This window comes from Carassius auratus, chromosome 41 (genome assembly GCF_003368295.1).
Source record: "Carassius auratus strain Wakin chromosome 41, ASM336829v1, whole genome shotgun sequence".
NCBI lineage: Eukaryota > Metazoa > Chordata > Actinopteri > Cypriniformes > Cyprinidae > Carassius > Carassius auratus.
Window position 1 is genome coordinate 2,595,121 of NC_039283.1, and position 17,733 is coordinate 2,612,853.

Below are 17,733 nucleotides of genomic sequence, written 5' to 3' on the forward strand. Positions count from 1 at the left end.
ATGCTCAAAACAGCTAAATCTTCCTTCCATAATTTGCCTCACAGAAGTTTTTGCTGTTGTTTCCTTATTATCTGATAAATTTTCATAACGAAAAGTAAACTATCCCACAGAGATGATTCTAATTCCTACTTTAGGATAAAGCAAAAAAGCATAACATGTCTGCATGTCAATGTGGTTGGAAAATAAGGTTTCTGAGTAACTGGAGAGCATTCACATCCATCACAGAATGGTAAATCATTCAAACTCTTACCACTAGGAAATAGGATCTTATGAAATGAGTTTTATGATATTCAGTTCTTCAAATACTCTACAGTAGATAAACTACAGTGCATGCAAATTCACAGGACAGGAGGATGCTAGGAGCCTCTAACACAAATGTTGTCATTAACAACTATATCAACCAATACTGTCAACATTATGCATGTAAACATACATTATGTAAAGTTCTACAAATTTACAGGGGGAAAGGAATTTCAACAGCCAATTTCAATGATTTGTTAGAGAGAAACACTGGCCTGGAATTGGGTAATATTGAATACTGCACTTTTAACAAAATCTGCTATAAAACACTGTGGCTTCAAACTTTGCAGACACCCATAGAGAGAAAGTCAAAAGTACTATATGTATATTATTTGTGATGTCCATAACAATGCAATTAAATGTTATAGACCTATATATCTCGAAGTTGTTTAGTGACTGAAGATAATGCCAAAGCATGACAGTGACAAGCCCCTGAATGAATTGCTAAACACAAAGTGTGACATTACGATGGTACATTAAGAAGTATACACCAATTGGAACAGAGAGAGAAATTAAACTTTCCACAACCTACGACTGTGTGTTTACTCAGGATGTGATTTTATACCCCACCAAGCCTATACTACTTGAGCTCCAAAATATTACACAATGTCCACAAAAAGAAAAAAAAAAAGAGAATCTTAAACTGATGGTTTTCTGGAACTCAACGCAAGTCCTATGAAAAAGGTACAACTGCTCCCTCAAACAAGGGGTAAATGAAGGAAAATGGAGTTACTAAAAGTACATCAATCCAGTCTTAGTGTGTGTGGCCAATAAAAGAGTGCATGTTTAAAAACCTCTTTATGAGGGCAACAAAGTTTAAGGAGAAGTGCACCCTATATTCTACATAAATGACAACTCTTATAAGCAATCTCTCTGTCATTACCTCAGGAATAATAACAGGAAAGATATCCGGCTCACACTTAATCTATGTTGTTTTTCTAAACAGGCCAAAAAGCTACTGTAATTAGACTGTTTTACACCTAAGCAATTAGACAATTGCAGTTTTGACCTTTGGAGGCTGCAACTGCAAACCCATGTTACTCAGAATCTAGTCAAAATTAACTAAACTAAATCTAGAAAAGTCCAAATCTATAATGATGCTCCTCTTTCAAAAGATTATTTTATAAACTTAGTAATACACCAAACCATTTCACATTGCATCTACTTACATCTTATAGTCTGGTATGGGAACTGCTCAGAGGCACCGCAGACAAAAATCAGCCAATGCATCACAGGGACAAGACTTCCTGCTATTGAGGAAATCCAGAGAAAACTCTGTCTACATCGAGCTGCCTCATTCTTAATGACTCCTTTCACCCTGGCCATAGGCTGTTCAACCTCCTGGCCTATGGAAGGAACTTCAGGAGCCTCCGGACAAGGACCAGCAGACTCAGGAACAGTTTTTTCCCTACAGCTGTTGCCTTACTGAATTCTGCCCTCTGAATACCACAGAATTTTTTTTTTTTTTTTTTCTTTTTCGAAGCTGCTGTATATTAAAAAAAAAAAACACAAGGTGGGCGAATTTGCATGCTATTTAGAAGCTTATAGAAGTTTAATCCTTCACACAAGTTAATTAGTTTTTTAGCACCCCCCCTGAACTGTTAAGCCACTCCTTAGCAGCTCAAAAATCCAGGAGCCTTCACTGACCCTCAGAAATAAGAAATTCTCTAGTCTGTTCACTTGTGTCTGAAGATCAATGGTGGGAAAAGAGGGTCAGCAAGATCATGTCACACCAAGACACTATGTGGGGTTCAAAGATCTGATATGAACTGGGAAAGCACAGGAAAGCTGACATCAATTTCATCAAGCTTTTGTAAAGTGTGGCGAATGAGAGTGATGATAAACTGTTTTATTATGCAGTGTTGTCTTTAAAAAAAGCATTACATTATGCAACACTGCATATAACACCACCTTATATATATAAAAAATTCTGGTTAATACATTTGTAATTAATGTACCGGTCATTTTTTACCCAAGGCCATTAATTATCTGAAAGACTTCCTCAGTTTTTTCTTATTAACATTTAGTAAATATGTGTAAAAACCCTGGCTGAGCACTTAATGTGACTGGAACACACTGCTGCAGTGTTTTATCTGTGTGGTATTAATACCCAACAGTACCTCACACTGTGCATTTCACATTGTTGCGATAAAGTCCCTTTAAGTCATGTCACTCGGCGGCCATCTTTGAAATGCCTCTTGGGCATGCATTTGCAACTCTTTGATCTCTTTGAATGGGGAAACACCAAATTCCCCAAAATTGTTCACTAAGCTTACAATTAAATTTCATATTTGAAATCACCAAAGAAATCTGACAACAACTGTGTCATAAATATTGTTACTTTTGCTCAAATAGGGCTGTTAAAAGCTTATTTTTCAGGCTATAGTGACATGTCTTGGGTATTCTATAGTCTTCGGTTGCGATTAGCTGCTCTAACCTGAGATTATTGCTCCAACCTGGTGGCTCCATAGAGAAAAATCTAATCACACACACACACACACACACACACACAGTTATCTGCTTTAAAAAATCATTTAGATCATTACCACTGAGAAACAGAGAATATCAAAGATTTAACCTTTTAAGACGGCAAATTCTCTTGGAGAATTTCCTTGTTTATCAGAAACAACAGCAGAACTTTTTTTTATTTACAAGCTTAAAAGAGTTAAAACGCCCAAACATGAAACCTCTGTCATCATTTACTGATGCTCATGTCGTTCCAAACCTGTATGACTTGCTTTCAAGGCTATGGAAAACAAAATACGATATTTTGAGGGATTTTTTCTAAAACAATGAAAGTCAAAGGAGTATATACTGTATCTGAACTATTATATTTAGTAAGTTTTGAAATATCTGTCTTTGTGTTCCAGAAAAAAAGTACAGTTTTAGAATGATTTAAGGTTGTAAATGTATCTTTGGAATATATAACATGAGAAAAAACACTGGGTCAAATATTCAAGTGATATTATTAAGTGACAGATGAATTTGCAGCAAAATACAGTAGTTTGAATGGCCCTCAGTCTTTAACCCTTATCAACAAAAGAAAGCTTTTTTCCTTCTTTTTTCCCTTATGTTTATCTAACTATCCTAACGATGCACAATTAAGTGGTTAGTTGCATTTTAGCATAGTATTATCCCCAGCTGTCTTTCGACCCTATCAGAACAGACTTGTGGCACATTTTTGGGTTGCAGTCCACCAGTTAAGAACCACTGCCTATATCATACAATCAGAAGTAATGAGTCTGCTTGGCATTCTTTTCGAATACTTTGCATTTAGGGAGACTGCGAAAGGCTCTCTTGTAACACTGAGGGAAAGCTCTAAAATGTCCCCTCATTTAAGGATCCTATAGGAATTCCCTCAAAATGAATCTGAAAACAATAAAAAGACTTGAAATGCATTCTTATTTTTGATTATGTCCAGATCTAATTCAATCCACAAAGTACAGCAGACAAAAAAAAGAGGCATAATTTGATATATAAAATAGGTGATAAAGACTACTAATCATAAGTTGACCCAGCACAGGAAGCTGAGAATGATAACAATCTCATAAAATACGCCAAGCTCATCAATTAACTGAAGGTTAAGCTTATTTATACTGGAATATACTTCAAGGAGTCTAAAAAAATCTAACAGAACAGCTTTCAAATTCCACCATACAATAGATTTCTGTTATGACAGGATGTATATTCAACTCTCCAGACAGATGTTTCAACTTTCCAGAGTTATTCGGTTTCATTTGCCTGGAGGCGAGATATTCAATGATTTGTAGAACAATTCAAAAAGCAGAGCGACAATGCCAGGAGCTGTAAGAGAAGCTGTCAGTTTGATGGATGTGCTTGCTTAAGGAGTTAAGGTGTTGAAGGAGAAAGAACTTATTTAAAAAAAATTCAGTTACATTCCGCAGTCTCTTACCTAGGTCTCCTGAAGGTAAGGCCGTACTGCTGGCACGCTAGGCCGACCGTAGGTGTGTACACAATGGGCATGAATCTCTCGATGTCTGAGGTCAAGACTCTGTAAAACAGCTTCTCGTTTCGGTCCTGAAGGCCCATCAGAAAGACGTATCTGCAACAAAGCAGAATATAAATCGGACCGCCTGGGATTATATTGCTTAATATTTAAGGGATGATTACCCAAACTACCTTCCAAAACATTTAAAGCTGGTGTCACAGACTTATGTAAATTTATTGTTAAAGTTTGCTGCCAGAATGGGGTTTTGGATACAGTATGTGACATGGAGTCAAAGGGAATATCAAACGCATTGGTTTAAATCAGTCATATCTCTTTAATTCTTAATCTGTGTTTGTGGTAAAAAGGGCGAGATTTCATCAACAGCAGTCAGTAAGTGTGACATCTCACACACATTTTGGAGTCGTTTCCAATTTAGCTTGTGTGACACCAGCTTAAAGTCATGCCCAAATCCACAAGAGAGTGAGAAGGTGTATAAAAGGAAACTGAAAATATGAGGACTGAAGAGAAAATGTGTGAAACAGAAAAAAAGAGACTAGTAAAACCCTGAATGTTAAAGAAATCACCCTCGCATACCGCTTCTCGGACAACATAATAGTCATGTTGCTTTTAACTATACAGGATTTAATTTAGGATTATCAATAATATTATTAGAGTGGCTACTGTGGCAATGTTGGAGAAAAACAGACTGAACAGTTTCTACCAAAGCTTGTCTTTATTTTTATTTTATATGATGTACTTACTGTAGTCAACTTAACATTTTTAATATACTTATACACAGTATTATATTTAATATATTCATTAATTACAACAATGGTAACAGCAGATTGGGTTTACAGTGTGGGCAGAGGAACATTTTAGGACAGAAATTACATGAAACTGACATCAGAAGTAGTACAGAGTTGACCAGACTATCACATTAAAAAGTCTTGACTGTTGCTTGAAACAAAGCGCGAGAATAATGGGGGATTCTCCCTGCTTATGTCAAAATGCTAGGAAAAATCCATACTGTACAAAAATGCCCCCAGAGAACTTAGACACAAGTTCCTTGCTACAGAAATATGTTCAAGTTCTACATCTGTTCCAAATGAACAAGCTTAAAAAATTAACCACATCTCATTCCCCATCAATCCAAGCAAGCTTTCCATGAAAGCAAGTGCATAATATCTCGCTTGTTTGGCTCAGGAAAAGTGTGCCCACCATCCCAGGGCAGGAGAAAACAGATGTTTAACAGGGCTGTAAAAGGTAGGAAGAGAAGAAATAGAACTCTATATTAATGTCAGCTCTGTCATGACAGACATGTTTAACTTAGAATGCAGCATTCTGACAGTGTTTGTCAGGGTGAAATGTGTGGGTGAAAGCCATGTCTCAAGAATTACGATTGCTTTACTCTCCTGAGATGCAGTTAGGCAATAACAGTATCTCAGGAGAGTAAAGCAATCGTCATTCTTGAGACACGGGTATGTTAGAATCTAGCTGGACTGGCCTTCTTCTATTTTGGCAAAGCCAACTGCTGTTGTAAAGCTGTATGTATTCCCAATAAACTCTTGGAAGTAATGGCTTTCACAGAGTACTATTCCAACATGTTAACCAGCGTGATAATTCTGGACCTTAAGGAACGTTTTCCTTGTGTACGCTTGATAAATCAAACAAATGATCAGAACGAGAAGCTGTGTATTATTTGATGAATTGTATTTGCTGTGAAATGTCTGTTTCGTTCTATTGTCTGTTGACCACTGCTTATGGCAGAGACTGGTTTCAAAGGCCTTTGTTATCAAACTGTCAAAAATAAATGTCTCCCAAATCCAAGCCATGAAAGCACTAACTCTCTTTTTTTAAACTTTGACAAAATCACCTTCAAATGTGTTTTTTTTTATTTTGGCATGCTTCTCATCCCTTCAAAAAAATACAGGCAGAAGAACTTCAAAATAACTTGGATAGCCTGGGAAAGAATCCCTCATTGCTCCAGCAGTCAGTAATATGCATGCCGAAGTCAGATTGACTGAAAATGACCCATCCAGAAATAAATCACATCCACTGTCTGAAAGGACAAATCAAAGACTGTTACACGACTGGTAGCCTTGAGATATGAAAGGAAAAAATTTCAAGAAAGGTCAGGCCTGCAAAACATGTAAACAGATCCCCTGCTGTTTTGGGAGTGGCTTAACAACAGGGGCTAATGAATTCTGGGAAAATCCTATAACTAACAAGATAGTTGAAGATCTGTTGATTTTATTTAGATGATATTTGATGATGCCTTTTATGTTCCATCAACCAGCAGGAGTATTCAACTCTTGATGTCCCTTTGCTTTGCAGTTCAGAAAAACAGAGAAAGCGAAAAAAAAAAAAAAAAAAAAAAAAAAGGAAAATCCTACTTGAAGTAACAAAGGATCAACTTTTATCATCCAAATGGCAGCAACAACAATAACTCTTATATCTAACACTATTTCTGTGATCTGATAGGTGTGAAATCTAGTTACAAAGAACAACAGATCGATTTGAGACAACAAAATTATAAGTGGAGCAGGACTGTCTGAGAACAACATGGAAGCCAGTATCCCTTTTCCTCACCTGTCCAAGTCATCCTTTTTCAGCTCGTAGTTTCTGAGGACCCGCAATACCTGCACATCCTGGCTGAGGAAGCAGGGAGGCAACAGGCCGTGAATGCCCAGCTGCAAGCGCTCTTCCAGGGAGAAGGCCATCCCCTGCAGAGAGGACACATTACAGTCAACTATTAACAATATTAATGAATATATCAGGACCAGTGTGCACTAAGTTTAAAATAACTGAATGTTTCTGAATCTAGTTTACTTCCATAATATGACTTAAAACAAAACAGGATATTAAACAGTAAATGATTTAATTCACTGATAACTGATTGATAAGAAAACTGCACGATATATATAAACAGACACACACACACACACACACATTTGTTTTTGTGAAAATAATTGTAATACTCTACAAACTGTATATTCTATGTCCCTACACCAACCCTACACCTAACCTCTCTCTCATTATATATATATATATATATATATATATATATATTAAACTAAATTGGGCCAATGTCCTGTTGATTTTTCCTGTCCGCATTTTTTGAAGGTATGTAAAATCTCTACAAGGGCTATTAAAGTAAAAAGAAGCATATAAACTTTGCATTTATTTCAATAATGAATCTTTGTTCAATTAAGCCTCTGCAGCTGTTTTATTAATATATTGTTTGGAAAAGCTTAAATAAATCCCCACATTTCCCATCCATTAGTCTCAGATGACTAAAATGCCTTATGTAGCTGCCCATACAGCTCTATACCTAATTTACTGTTTGTTATGGTGAGAAAGTCTGTAATCCAAGCAAAGCCAAGGAGAGATCACAGAGGTCTTGGTTTGAATCACACCAGAGTGTGGCGCACAGCCAAAGGCCAAGACTGCTACTTTGCTGCTGTGAGCCTTGACATTTATCCTGACCCTGAACTCTACAAAACAAATGCTACAACCAGGGGGCCTGAATTGATATTACCAGACTCCACATGTGCACTGTTGAGCTCCACAGGGATGGATGCCTATGTAGGAATATCCGTGTGGACTAAAAGCTGTGGCATTTGTAGCCAGCCATATATTCCTTAATGACAGACTTGCATCATCATTGCCACGCCTCTGGCAGCTCCTTCAGAGAAACCACTAAGGAAGGTCCAAAACCCTGAAAGGCTATGCAAGATTTGCTTTTTAAACAAGTACAGTCAGGGCCAAAAATATCGGCACCCTTGGTAAATATGATCAAAGGCTGTAAAAATTCATCTGCAATGTTAATCCTTTTGATCTATTATTTAAAATATTCACAAAAATTTATCCTTTCATTGGATAATAAGAATTTAAATCAGGGGAAGAAATCATTATGAAATAAATGTTTTTCTCTAATACACATTGGCCACAATGAAGGGCCCCCTTTTATTCAATAGTTTTTGAAATCTCCATTTGCCACTGTAACAGGTCTAAATTTTCTCCTATAATGCCTCATGAGGTTAGAGAACACCTCACAAGAGATCAGATACCATTCCTTCATCCAGAATCACTCCAGACCCTTCAGATTCCCAGCTTCTCCTCTTCAGTTCACTCCTCTCATTTTCTGTAGGGTTCAGGTCAGAGGACTGGAATGGCCAAAGCAGAAGCTTGGTTTTGAGCTCAGTGACCCATTTCTTTGTTGTTTTTGGGTTATTGTACAGTTGGAAGATCCAAACATGGGCCATTATAAGATTTTTAACAGAGTCAGTGACTTACTGATTTTTTATCTGTTGGTATTTGATAGAATCCATGATGACATGTGTCTAAACAAGATGTCCAGGACCTCCAGCAGAAATATAGGCCCACGACATCAAAAATACAGCTGTATATTTCATTGTACACATGGGGTACTTTTTATCTCAGTGTTCACCAAACCCATCTTGAGTGTTTACTGCTAAAAAGATAATTTTTAGTTTCACCTGACCATAGAAGACAGTCCCCTTTGAAGTTCCAGTCGTTTCTGATAAATGAATATGATTTAGTTTGTTTTTGCATGAGCTCCGAGAATTTTTCTTGCAACCCTACCAAACAACATGTGGTGATGTAGGTTCTGTTTAACAATATTTTTTAAGGTTTTCTGAACCAGAGACTCAACTATTTTCTGCAATTCTCCAGCTGTGATCCTTGGAGAGTCTTTAGCCACTCAAACTGACCTCCTCACCATGCATTAGGACAATATAGACACACGTCCTCTTCCAGGCAGTTTCGTAATATTTTCTGTTGATTGGAAATTCTTAATTATTGCCCTGATGGTGGAAATGGGAATTTTCACTGCTCTAGCTCTTTTCTTAAAGCCACTTAATTAATTTGTGAAGCCCAATTATCTTTTGCTGCACATCAGAAATATATTCTTGGGTTTTTCTCATTGTGATGGATGATTAAGAGCATTTTGGCTTTGTTTTCCCTCCTCTTTATATTTCTGTGAAACAGGTAGCCATGGCTGGATAATTTCATGTTTATTATCACGCTGGAGTGCTCAAAATTGTGAATATGAATGGGAATATACTTCAGAGATACTTTACTCATAAGAATTTCTAGGGGGGCCAATAATTGTGTCCAACAAGTATTTAAGGAAAACCTTTATTTCATAATGGTATTCCCCCCCATTTTAAATTCTTATTATCCAATGAAAGGATACATCTTTGGGCATTTTTTAAATAAAAGATCAAAAGGATTAACAATGCAGATTAATTTTCATAGCCTTCTTTGATCACATTTTGGCCACGACTGTATATGCAAGTTTGGCTTTTCAGCCCTTTTTCATCTGGTTGTTAACTGGTCTGTTCGTAAAAAATATGTTGTCCTTTTAAACACATGAAGGCTGCACATGTGCAATAAGTGAAAGTGAAGTGAAAAAGTGAAAGTCGTGACATTTGCCAAGTATCTTAACCCATACTCGGAATTGGTGCTCTGCATTTAACCCATCCAAGTGCACACACAGAGCAGTGAGAAGTGAACACACACTCGGAGCAGTGGGCAGCTACTTCAAGAGATACAAATTTAATGCTATATTTCTGTAATATCCGTTTATGTGGAAAATTTGATAAAAACAATACAAATTTAGCTAATGAGATCAAAACCAGAAAAGCAAGCAAAATGTATAAATATTTTTATATTAATATTTCTATTATAAATACTTACGTGTATGTGCATAAAAATATAAAAACAAAATCAACATATTAATATGAATATTGATGTATTATATATATTGACATTCAAACTTAAAAATGCAGCCCTCAATAAACAGCATGCCACAGCACTTTTTGGCTTCTAGAAAGATCTAGTGGCAAAAACATAAAAATCATTACTCAGTAGCCATCGGATGTTTTTTGTAGATTCTGTCATGTCTGTCATCTTCTGAAACGAACTGTTCAGTCCACAACTGAAGGTCTGTATTTAAGAGCCATGCCAGGTCTGAATTGCAACCTTTGTGATTAAAAACGGACATTCTATTTTGCTTGAAAAGCTGGTGGTTTATGCAAGACTATCCGTATAATTACATCAGATTTCCTTTCTCTTGTTTTGTAGGGTTGTTAAAACACTAACGATACCGTCTGGAGAGCTGTTCCAAACATATCCAAGACAAATATTGACTTAAAGATGCATTTCATTGACCTTTACTGACAGATGCAAATGCATGAATATGTTTTGGTCAGGTGCTTTGGTCTTTAGGCAACATATTCCTCTAATTAGTGATTTGAGAAAACTAATGATGACTCGAAAGCAAAATCACCTGACATTCTCAATGAGAACAGCTCTTCCTAATCAAATACAATTACTCAGACAGCTCTACGAAAACTGAATAGATCCTTGTGTCAAACGTGTAATGGAGACATTGGTGGAACCGGGCCCAAGTGGCAAATTAATGTCTCTGACAATGGAGCTGCGGGCAGAACTCTGAAGGGCACATCCACAGGCCCCAGGACTGGCTTTCTGATTGTGGCCATGGATGGCTGGACTGGGGAAAGTGGTCTGTTTGATGGCACGCATGGATAGCAAGATTAGAGAAATGAGTCCTGGAGCTCCTGGCGGGGCTGGCGTGGGAAATGGTGAGGAACTTGGCACTGGTTAAGAGAGACTCTGCAAAGCCAAGATGCTAAGATGAGTGTGAGACTCGCAAATCCTGCTCTATATACAGAAAACACAGTATCACGCCTATCTAGATAGAAAATGTTGTAAACAGTAGTACATGAAAAGAATAAAGAACAGAGTAAAATGCCTTTTGTCCAGATGGATGCATCATTTAAAAGCACTAAAAGGGGAATATAAATCCAAATGTTCTGTTCCAACGTGTAGGGCTACATGATTTTGGGGGATTACTGTTAATATTATTAACATTACTAACATACATATATATATATATATATATATATATATATATATATATATACATACATATAATTTTTTTTAATGCAGCATAGTGGTGTAAAATATATTTGTAATATTATTATTATTATTACAACATGATCAACATAAAAATGATCAAAATAATAATTCAATTAATTCATGCTATATTTTGGCAAAAAAAAAAAAAAAAAAAAAAAAAAAAAAACCTGCTGGGAGCCTTTAAAGCTGCAATGAAATATATAAATACATATATGTATGTGTGTGTGTGTGTGTGTGTGTCTGTGTGAACAAAGACACAGTGCATGGATTTAAATAAATCTCAGTCATATTGTAATACTGCATTGTGCAGCCTTACAAAGCTGAATAACTGTATTTTTTGACAAGAGAATATATTTTGGAAGTCAAAATTGTTCAAACAAATGAAACAACGAAACAACATCTTTTGTGTTTCAAAGAATAAAGAAAATCCTGCAGGTTTGTAACAACATAGTGATAAGTAAACGATAAACATAAACATAACAATCTGTTTAAGAGTCAAAATGCAAAGAAATGCTTATATTATAGGACCTGCCATGTTTTGTTGGTTCAGGTTGTTACGGCTTCGCTTTTTGTAGCAATTATGGGACAGGCAAAGCAGGAATGTGTGAACACTTCCACATGCAAAACAACCACAATAAAGACTGTGTGTTATATGCCAGCGTGTGTTATGGCCACACAAGCTCAAGCAAGGAGAGCTTATATGCATGCCAACCTGTAATCTCAAGATCAATGCCACCACCCCAAACACATAGCACTTCTTTGTGGCAAACATAAAAGCCTTGCTTTTGACCTGATAAAAGCCAGACTACAGCTTTAAGCAAGAGGTCATGTTGAAGAACACAGGGATTCCAACTCAAACGACTCAATCTGAATCCTGAAATTCCCAGTACTTGTACACGGAAAATGTTGCAGTTGGTCCATAGAGGTGCCAAAAAAGCACCAAGGCAGAAGAAAAGCAAAGTAAGGCTGCTCTACAGTGGAACTTTACAAAGGGAGTGATGTTTCTCGATCCAGTAATGGAGAATACATGAGAGTCTGTGAAGCACATCAGTGTCAACAGCACTATAATGAGCTGCTTTAGATGAAGCATTGTATTTGTGTTCTCACTGGTGAGAAAAGTTGCCATCTGCATAACCTCCACTTTCCAAAATTACTCTTTATCATCTGAAATGTGACTTTTAATATCACATATTCTGGACTGACTCAATGTTCTTAGAGTGAGTCCAAAAGACTGCTCAAGGGAGTTTCTTCAACTTTGAGCAATTTTATGTTCCAGTGGTTGGTTTTTATTTTCTGAAAACAGGTTAAAGGTGCCATCTGTAATGTTTGGCAAAAAAAATCTAGTCATACTCCACATTCCATACCAGATGGGGGCAATATACCTCAATAAAGTGAATTGGTCTACTCTAGAGTAACAAACGAGAAATGGCATAGTCTCTATGCTCCGCCCCTACTTTCACAACAACACTACAGCCATAGCCGAAGCCTAACTGTGCGTTCACACCGCCGGCGTCTAGAGTGTCAAAAATCGCTCTTGCCGCTCTGCTCACGACGCTGCAGAAAGATTTGTGAGCGCTCAGACGCTCTAACGTAGATCGAATGCTTATTTTGTATTTAAAGCGGCCGCAAAGCAAACAAGCTTGTTGATCTCGTGCAGACTAACCACAAGGAGTTATAAGTTAACCTCATTAAATATTGTTGTGGACGAAATATTATGATCCTTTACTTAAAATGAACAATCTCAGACACCTTGGTACACGTATCGCTTTTAATTTATTTTTTATGTCCCTGTACGCAAACAGGGACACATCATAGATTAATACAAACGCTAAACAGCAATAATCAACCTGTCCTTTATTCTGCTTGGGAGCTAATGTGCAAACTCTCAAGCATTCACCCTGAGACACACGCAATTGACTCTTTTCACACACTTTCAGGCCACACATCATTTTTTTCACGCACAGAAAAACCACGAAGCAAAGAGGACACGGAGACCAACAGACTAGACAGAGCAGGTTAGTTATGATATAATAAAATGGGTAACGTTAAGTTAAATCAAACGCAGCTACGGTTAGCCATCACTAACATTAGCATGTTTATCGAACAGCCTTCGATACATTTCTATGTTATAACTTCCCGAAAACAAATACACAAACATATAAAACAAACTTCTAGCGAAATATTAACAGCATCTAAATTACCAATCGAAAAGAAATGTTGCAAGTTCAGAGTCGAACCTCATTTCTTTCAGGTCCATCAGTTGTCTCCAGCGATTAAAAGCAGTGCTGATGTTTACTCAGGTTCGGCTCCTTTTCTTATCGGATTTGATTTGTGATTCTGAGCGTGGTTGTTTCCCTGTAGCGGGTGGTGGTCTCTTGCCAAGGGCTTGAGCCATAATTTCTCTCTCTTCCCTGAACTGAAATGAAGTACTGTGCTGTACTTTCCACACGATTGACATCAGGTTCAGGCACGCCCACAAGCCGTGCGAGTTATTCGTGTATTGCAGGTTGGCTGGTGGTTATGTTGCCCGCATACCGCCTCCCATGGCCGAAACTGGTATTACGACACCTGTCGGGCCGGGGCTAGTAATGCTAATGCTAATTAAGGTTGATATCTCTGCAGCACTATAACTTGAAATTTTTTAATGACATCATCGCCCTTATTTCTTCTCATTCTTTTGATGCGTGTAGGTCATGTTATGGATATTTTTACCTCAATTTTTGCATATGGCACCTTTAAACATTTTTTTATAATTTAGTCAATATTTTCAACCCACTGAAAATTTTTCTCCTAATATTTTTTCCTGAATGCCAGTGTGTTTTATAAAGTGCTAAAGACAAACAACACATAAAAACCAAGGTACATTGCAAGCAAACTATTTATATTGAGTGTCATTTACAACCAAGCTATAATTGTCAAATTACCTAAAAAAGTATTAAAATGTTACAAAAATGCAATTAAAGGCAAAAATACACATTTTGCTATGCAGCTGAATTGGAAAATTCACTGTGGGGATTTTCATTACTGGGAATTAGTGAGAATTAACCTTACTTAATAAATAATAACATGCTTTTTAAACTCTCACAATTTTTTTATTAATTTATAGTAATAATATAATAATGAATAGAACTGAATTATTATTTTTAATAATTATATATTTTCTAAAAATTAACAGGGCCAAAAGTGCCTATAGTTAAAAAAAAAAAAAAAACACTCCCACATGAATATCTACACAGACCAACCATCAAACATCAAGCATAACCCTCATCTTTCTCCAAAGACGAACCATGGTTTGAAAAATTGGTCTTTCATGTCAGTCAAATACACAAACTGCCTCTCTTTCTCAGAGTTCAGAGGCTGAGGGTTTTTTCTGATGTGCTTCTCACATTCTCACATTTCTCTTATTACCAAGTGAAGACCTTCATCCAAGAAAAAACACTAAAAAAAGGTTTCTGCTAAGAGAATGCTTTGACCTGATGACCCCATTGAAGAAAATAGCATATGCTAGTTAGGTATATTTTGAAGCATGGCAGTTGGTCATGAGCTGGTTTAAGCTGGTCCTGAGCTGGTTATAAGATAGTTATTAACCAGCTCATGACCAAGGACCAGCTTAAACTAGTTCAATCCAGCTGCCATGTTTCAAAACATACCTAACCAGCATATGCTGGTTTGTTTTGTTTTTCAATAGGGGCAACAGCCATGCGAGTGATCAGACACAGAGGCAAAAAGTCCCAGGCTATCTAATGTCAATTAATTGTACCAATAACATGATCCACCTCTGGCTCCAGTTGGAGCTGTATGGGAGTTTGCTCTGGCATTGATGATTAGAGAGGATGCTTTTCTCAGCTGTCATTTGAGACAGCCGAATCCAAATAAAATGAGTGTGGGTTTGTGCAGGAGAAGCCTGCCTGATGGTGAAACCGAAATACTTTTTCACATACATACTGTAGTTCCAGTAGAAGCTGTCACAGGGTACAGCTCAGACTAGAGCTTTCCAGCTGAACAAATAGGGAACGTATGAACACATGGTATTCTCATAAACACCCTTGCCACTTAAATTGCTGTATGAATGCCATATGCATCTTCCCACGCTCTTAATTCAGGCCACAAGCAATTTCAGAGCTGCAAAAAGAGCCAAGACAAAAACAAACACTGAACACGAAAAGGAACTTAAAGGACACAAGCTAAAAGTCAGGTGTGGAGCAGACTGAGGGGTGTAGTGGTTAAGCCTGATTATGGAATGATTGTTGATAATATTCCCTAAAGAAGCAAGCCATGATAAATCAGCATTGCTTGTGTGACGTTAAATTGATAGTTCATCCAAAAAGGTAAATTATGTAATCATTTATACTTCCTTATGTCATCGGCTTTCTTCTGAAGAACAAAAAATAAGACATTATGAAAATTGCTAAACATTTTTCAATATCTTCAAAGTCAGACATATGGCTTTAGAATGACATGAGGGTGACTACACGATAATAGCATCTTCATACAGTATTTTGGTGAAGTATCTTAATGCATCTGATCTATGATGACATTGCATTAAAGATGCGGTAGGTAACTTTTGACGCTCTAGCGGTTAATAAACATAACTGATTACGTCTTGCGGAAGAACATTGTAGCCGGAACTACTTCTCTCTGTTTATGTCTATGAAGAATCACAAAGGTACTGGGTTACTCCGCTGCGGTACCCCCGAAGCAATCTAAAATAGTCCGAATATAAACACTTATTATAGGTGCACCCTAGTGATTCAGGACAAGCCAAAAACACGGTTTGGAAAATGGATTCATGGTGTACTCGCTTATTATATACATTTTTCTACATTTTGAACACAAACAAAGTTACGGACCGAAGCTCTGATTGGTTGATTTCATACCAGGAGCGGTCTGTAACTGCAAATGGCAATAGGACCACTGGGAGGAGCCAGAGGAGCTTGATTTTTTTAGGTGTGGTCATTCGAACGTATAAGCCAACTAGTAAAATATGTAGAAAATACTGTGAGATCGGTGTAAAAATCCTACACATTGCATTTAAATAAACGTGCGTTTTGATTGGTTATGACGTTATACGTCTTTTCATGATGACAGACACAACGCGATACTGTTATTATTTTTACGCCTGCTAGAGGGCGCTTAACTTTAAAACGTAAATATAGTTCGTAATAAGGTGCTTGCACAAACGACCTATATGGTCGATTTTTGTTGGAGGACTGGCTCGTGAACTTTTAGGAAACTGCAAAAAGCATATGTGAACCATTAATTTGTGAGATGACTCTAAACACTAACTTGAACAGTGAGCGATGAAAAAAGTACTGGAATTACAGTTCTTCAGCAGCTGGAGGTGAGCATGATCCACATGCACAAAAATAAAGTGAAGGCTGCATCAACAAGAATCAATGTGAAACATCTTCAAAACATCGTCAAAATCAAGCAAAAGTACAGAAATCCCCCTCCATCAATAACAGACTGTCTGGCTACGAATCAACCCTGTGTTTTATGAATTGTGGTATCACTTTTTAGTGGTAAGCAAACTATGGTACCAGAAGTATGACTCAGATTCTTGACTTCCCTGCTTGATCATTTCCACAGAGATTTCTCTGTTTACACACAACACTACACTGAAAGCTCAATGGCAAAACCATCAATAAGTGCACACACTCACTTATATATTAAAACCAACAAAAAGGAAAGAAAAAAAATTATTTCTAATTCTAACAAGGCATATAAATTGGGAGAAATAAACAGTGTTGAAAAACTGAGATTAACACAAATAAAAAATGAAAGTTTTATGATGATATTCCATGGAAATTATTATTTCATTATTCATAGAAATAATTATTTATTTTTCACCTGATTGAATTCTTTGTACCCTGGGTTTTCAAACATTTTGATGGCACACACCTCCAAATATGATTATCCTCTTGTGACGCATCCCCTAAAATATAAAAGCAGCTATATATTTCCGTGTATACAGACCCTTTTATACTGTGAAAAAAATCATGAATATCAGAAATGTGTAAAAAAAATATTTGTAAAAAACTTTTTTCCTACCCACCATTTAGAAATAGAAAGCAAATTGAAACATAACAATAGACTTTTCCCTATTGCATTTTAAAGCTAAATTTCAAAGGCAGAAATATTTATTTCAGCAGTGAAATATATGTATATCATAAAAGTATTTTGGATGAGAAAAAAAAGTCAAATACTAAAATACAACATTACTTGTATAAAATACTGTATGCTGACAGCTCCACAAGGAACCTGATGATTAGACTCATTTTTAATAGATATTAATATATCAGAAATGGTTTGTGTAGTGTTCGCTCATGTGTGGAGGAAAAATTAAGAAAAAGAAAAAAGAAAAATTAAATGAAGACACTGGACAGCTTTTCTTCCTAGTTCTTTGATCTGCTCTAAATCAAAGGGTTCCATGAGCTTCTGGTCCTTCTCCAAAACAAACTATGACCTGCACACCAGAAGACAAATTTCTTCCTGCACAAATATATTTCTTATTACTG

The 17,733-nt window shown here is 36.7% G+C and overlaps 1 protein-coding gene across 1 annotated transcript in view; it reads right to left on the reverse strand.

The window, feature by feature from the left end:
• Window positions 1-3,962: 3,962 nt before the first annotated feature.
• LOC113059776 (NADP-dependent malic enzyme, mitochondrial-like) overlaps window positions 3,963-17,733 on the reverse strand; it is a 32,591-nt gene continuing 18,820 nt past the window's right edge. Inside the window, exons 2-4 of the mRNA XM_026228356.1 lie at window positions 6,839-6,972; window positions 4,214-4,363; window positions 3,963-4,104 (exon numbers count right to left, since the gene is read on the reverse strand). Coding sequence (XP_026084141.1) covers window positions 4,077-4,104; window positions 4,214-4,363; window positions 6,839-6,972 — 312 coding nt within the window. The 3' untranslated portion in view covers window positions 3,963-4,076. The remainder of the gene's footprint in view (window positions 4,105-4,213; window positions 4,364-6,838; window positions 6,973-17,733) is intronic.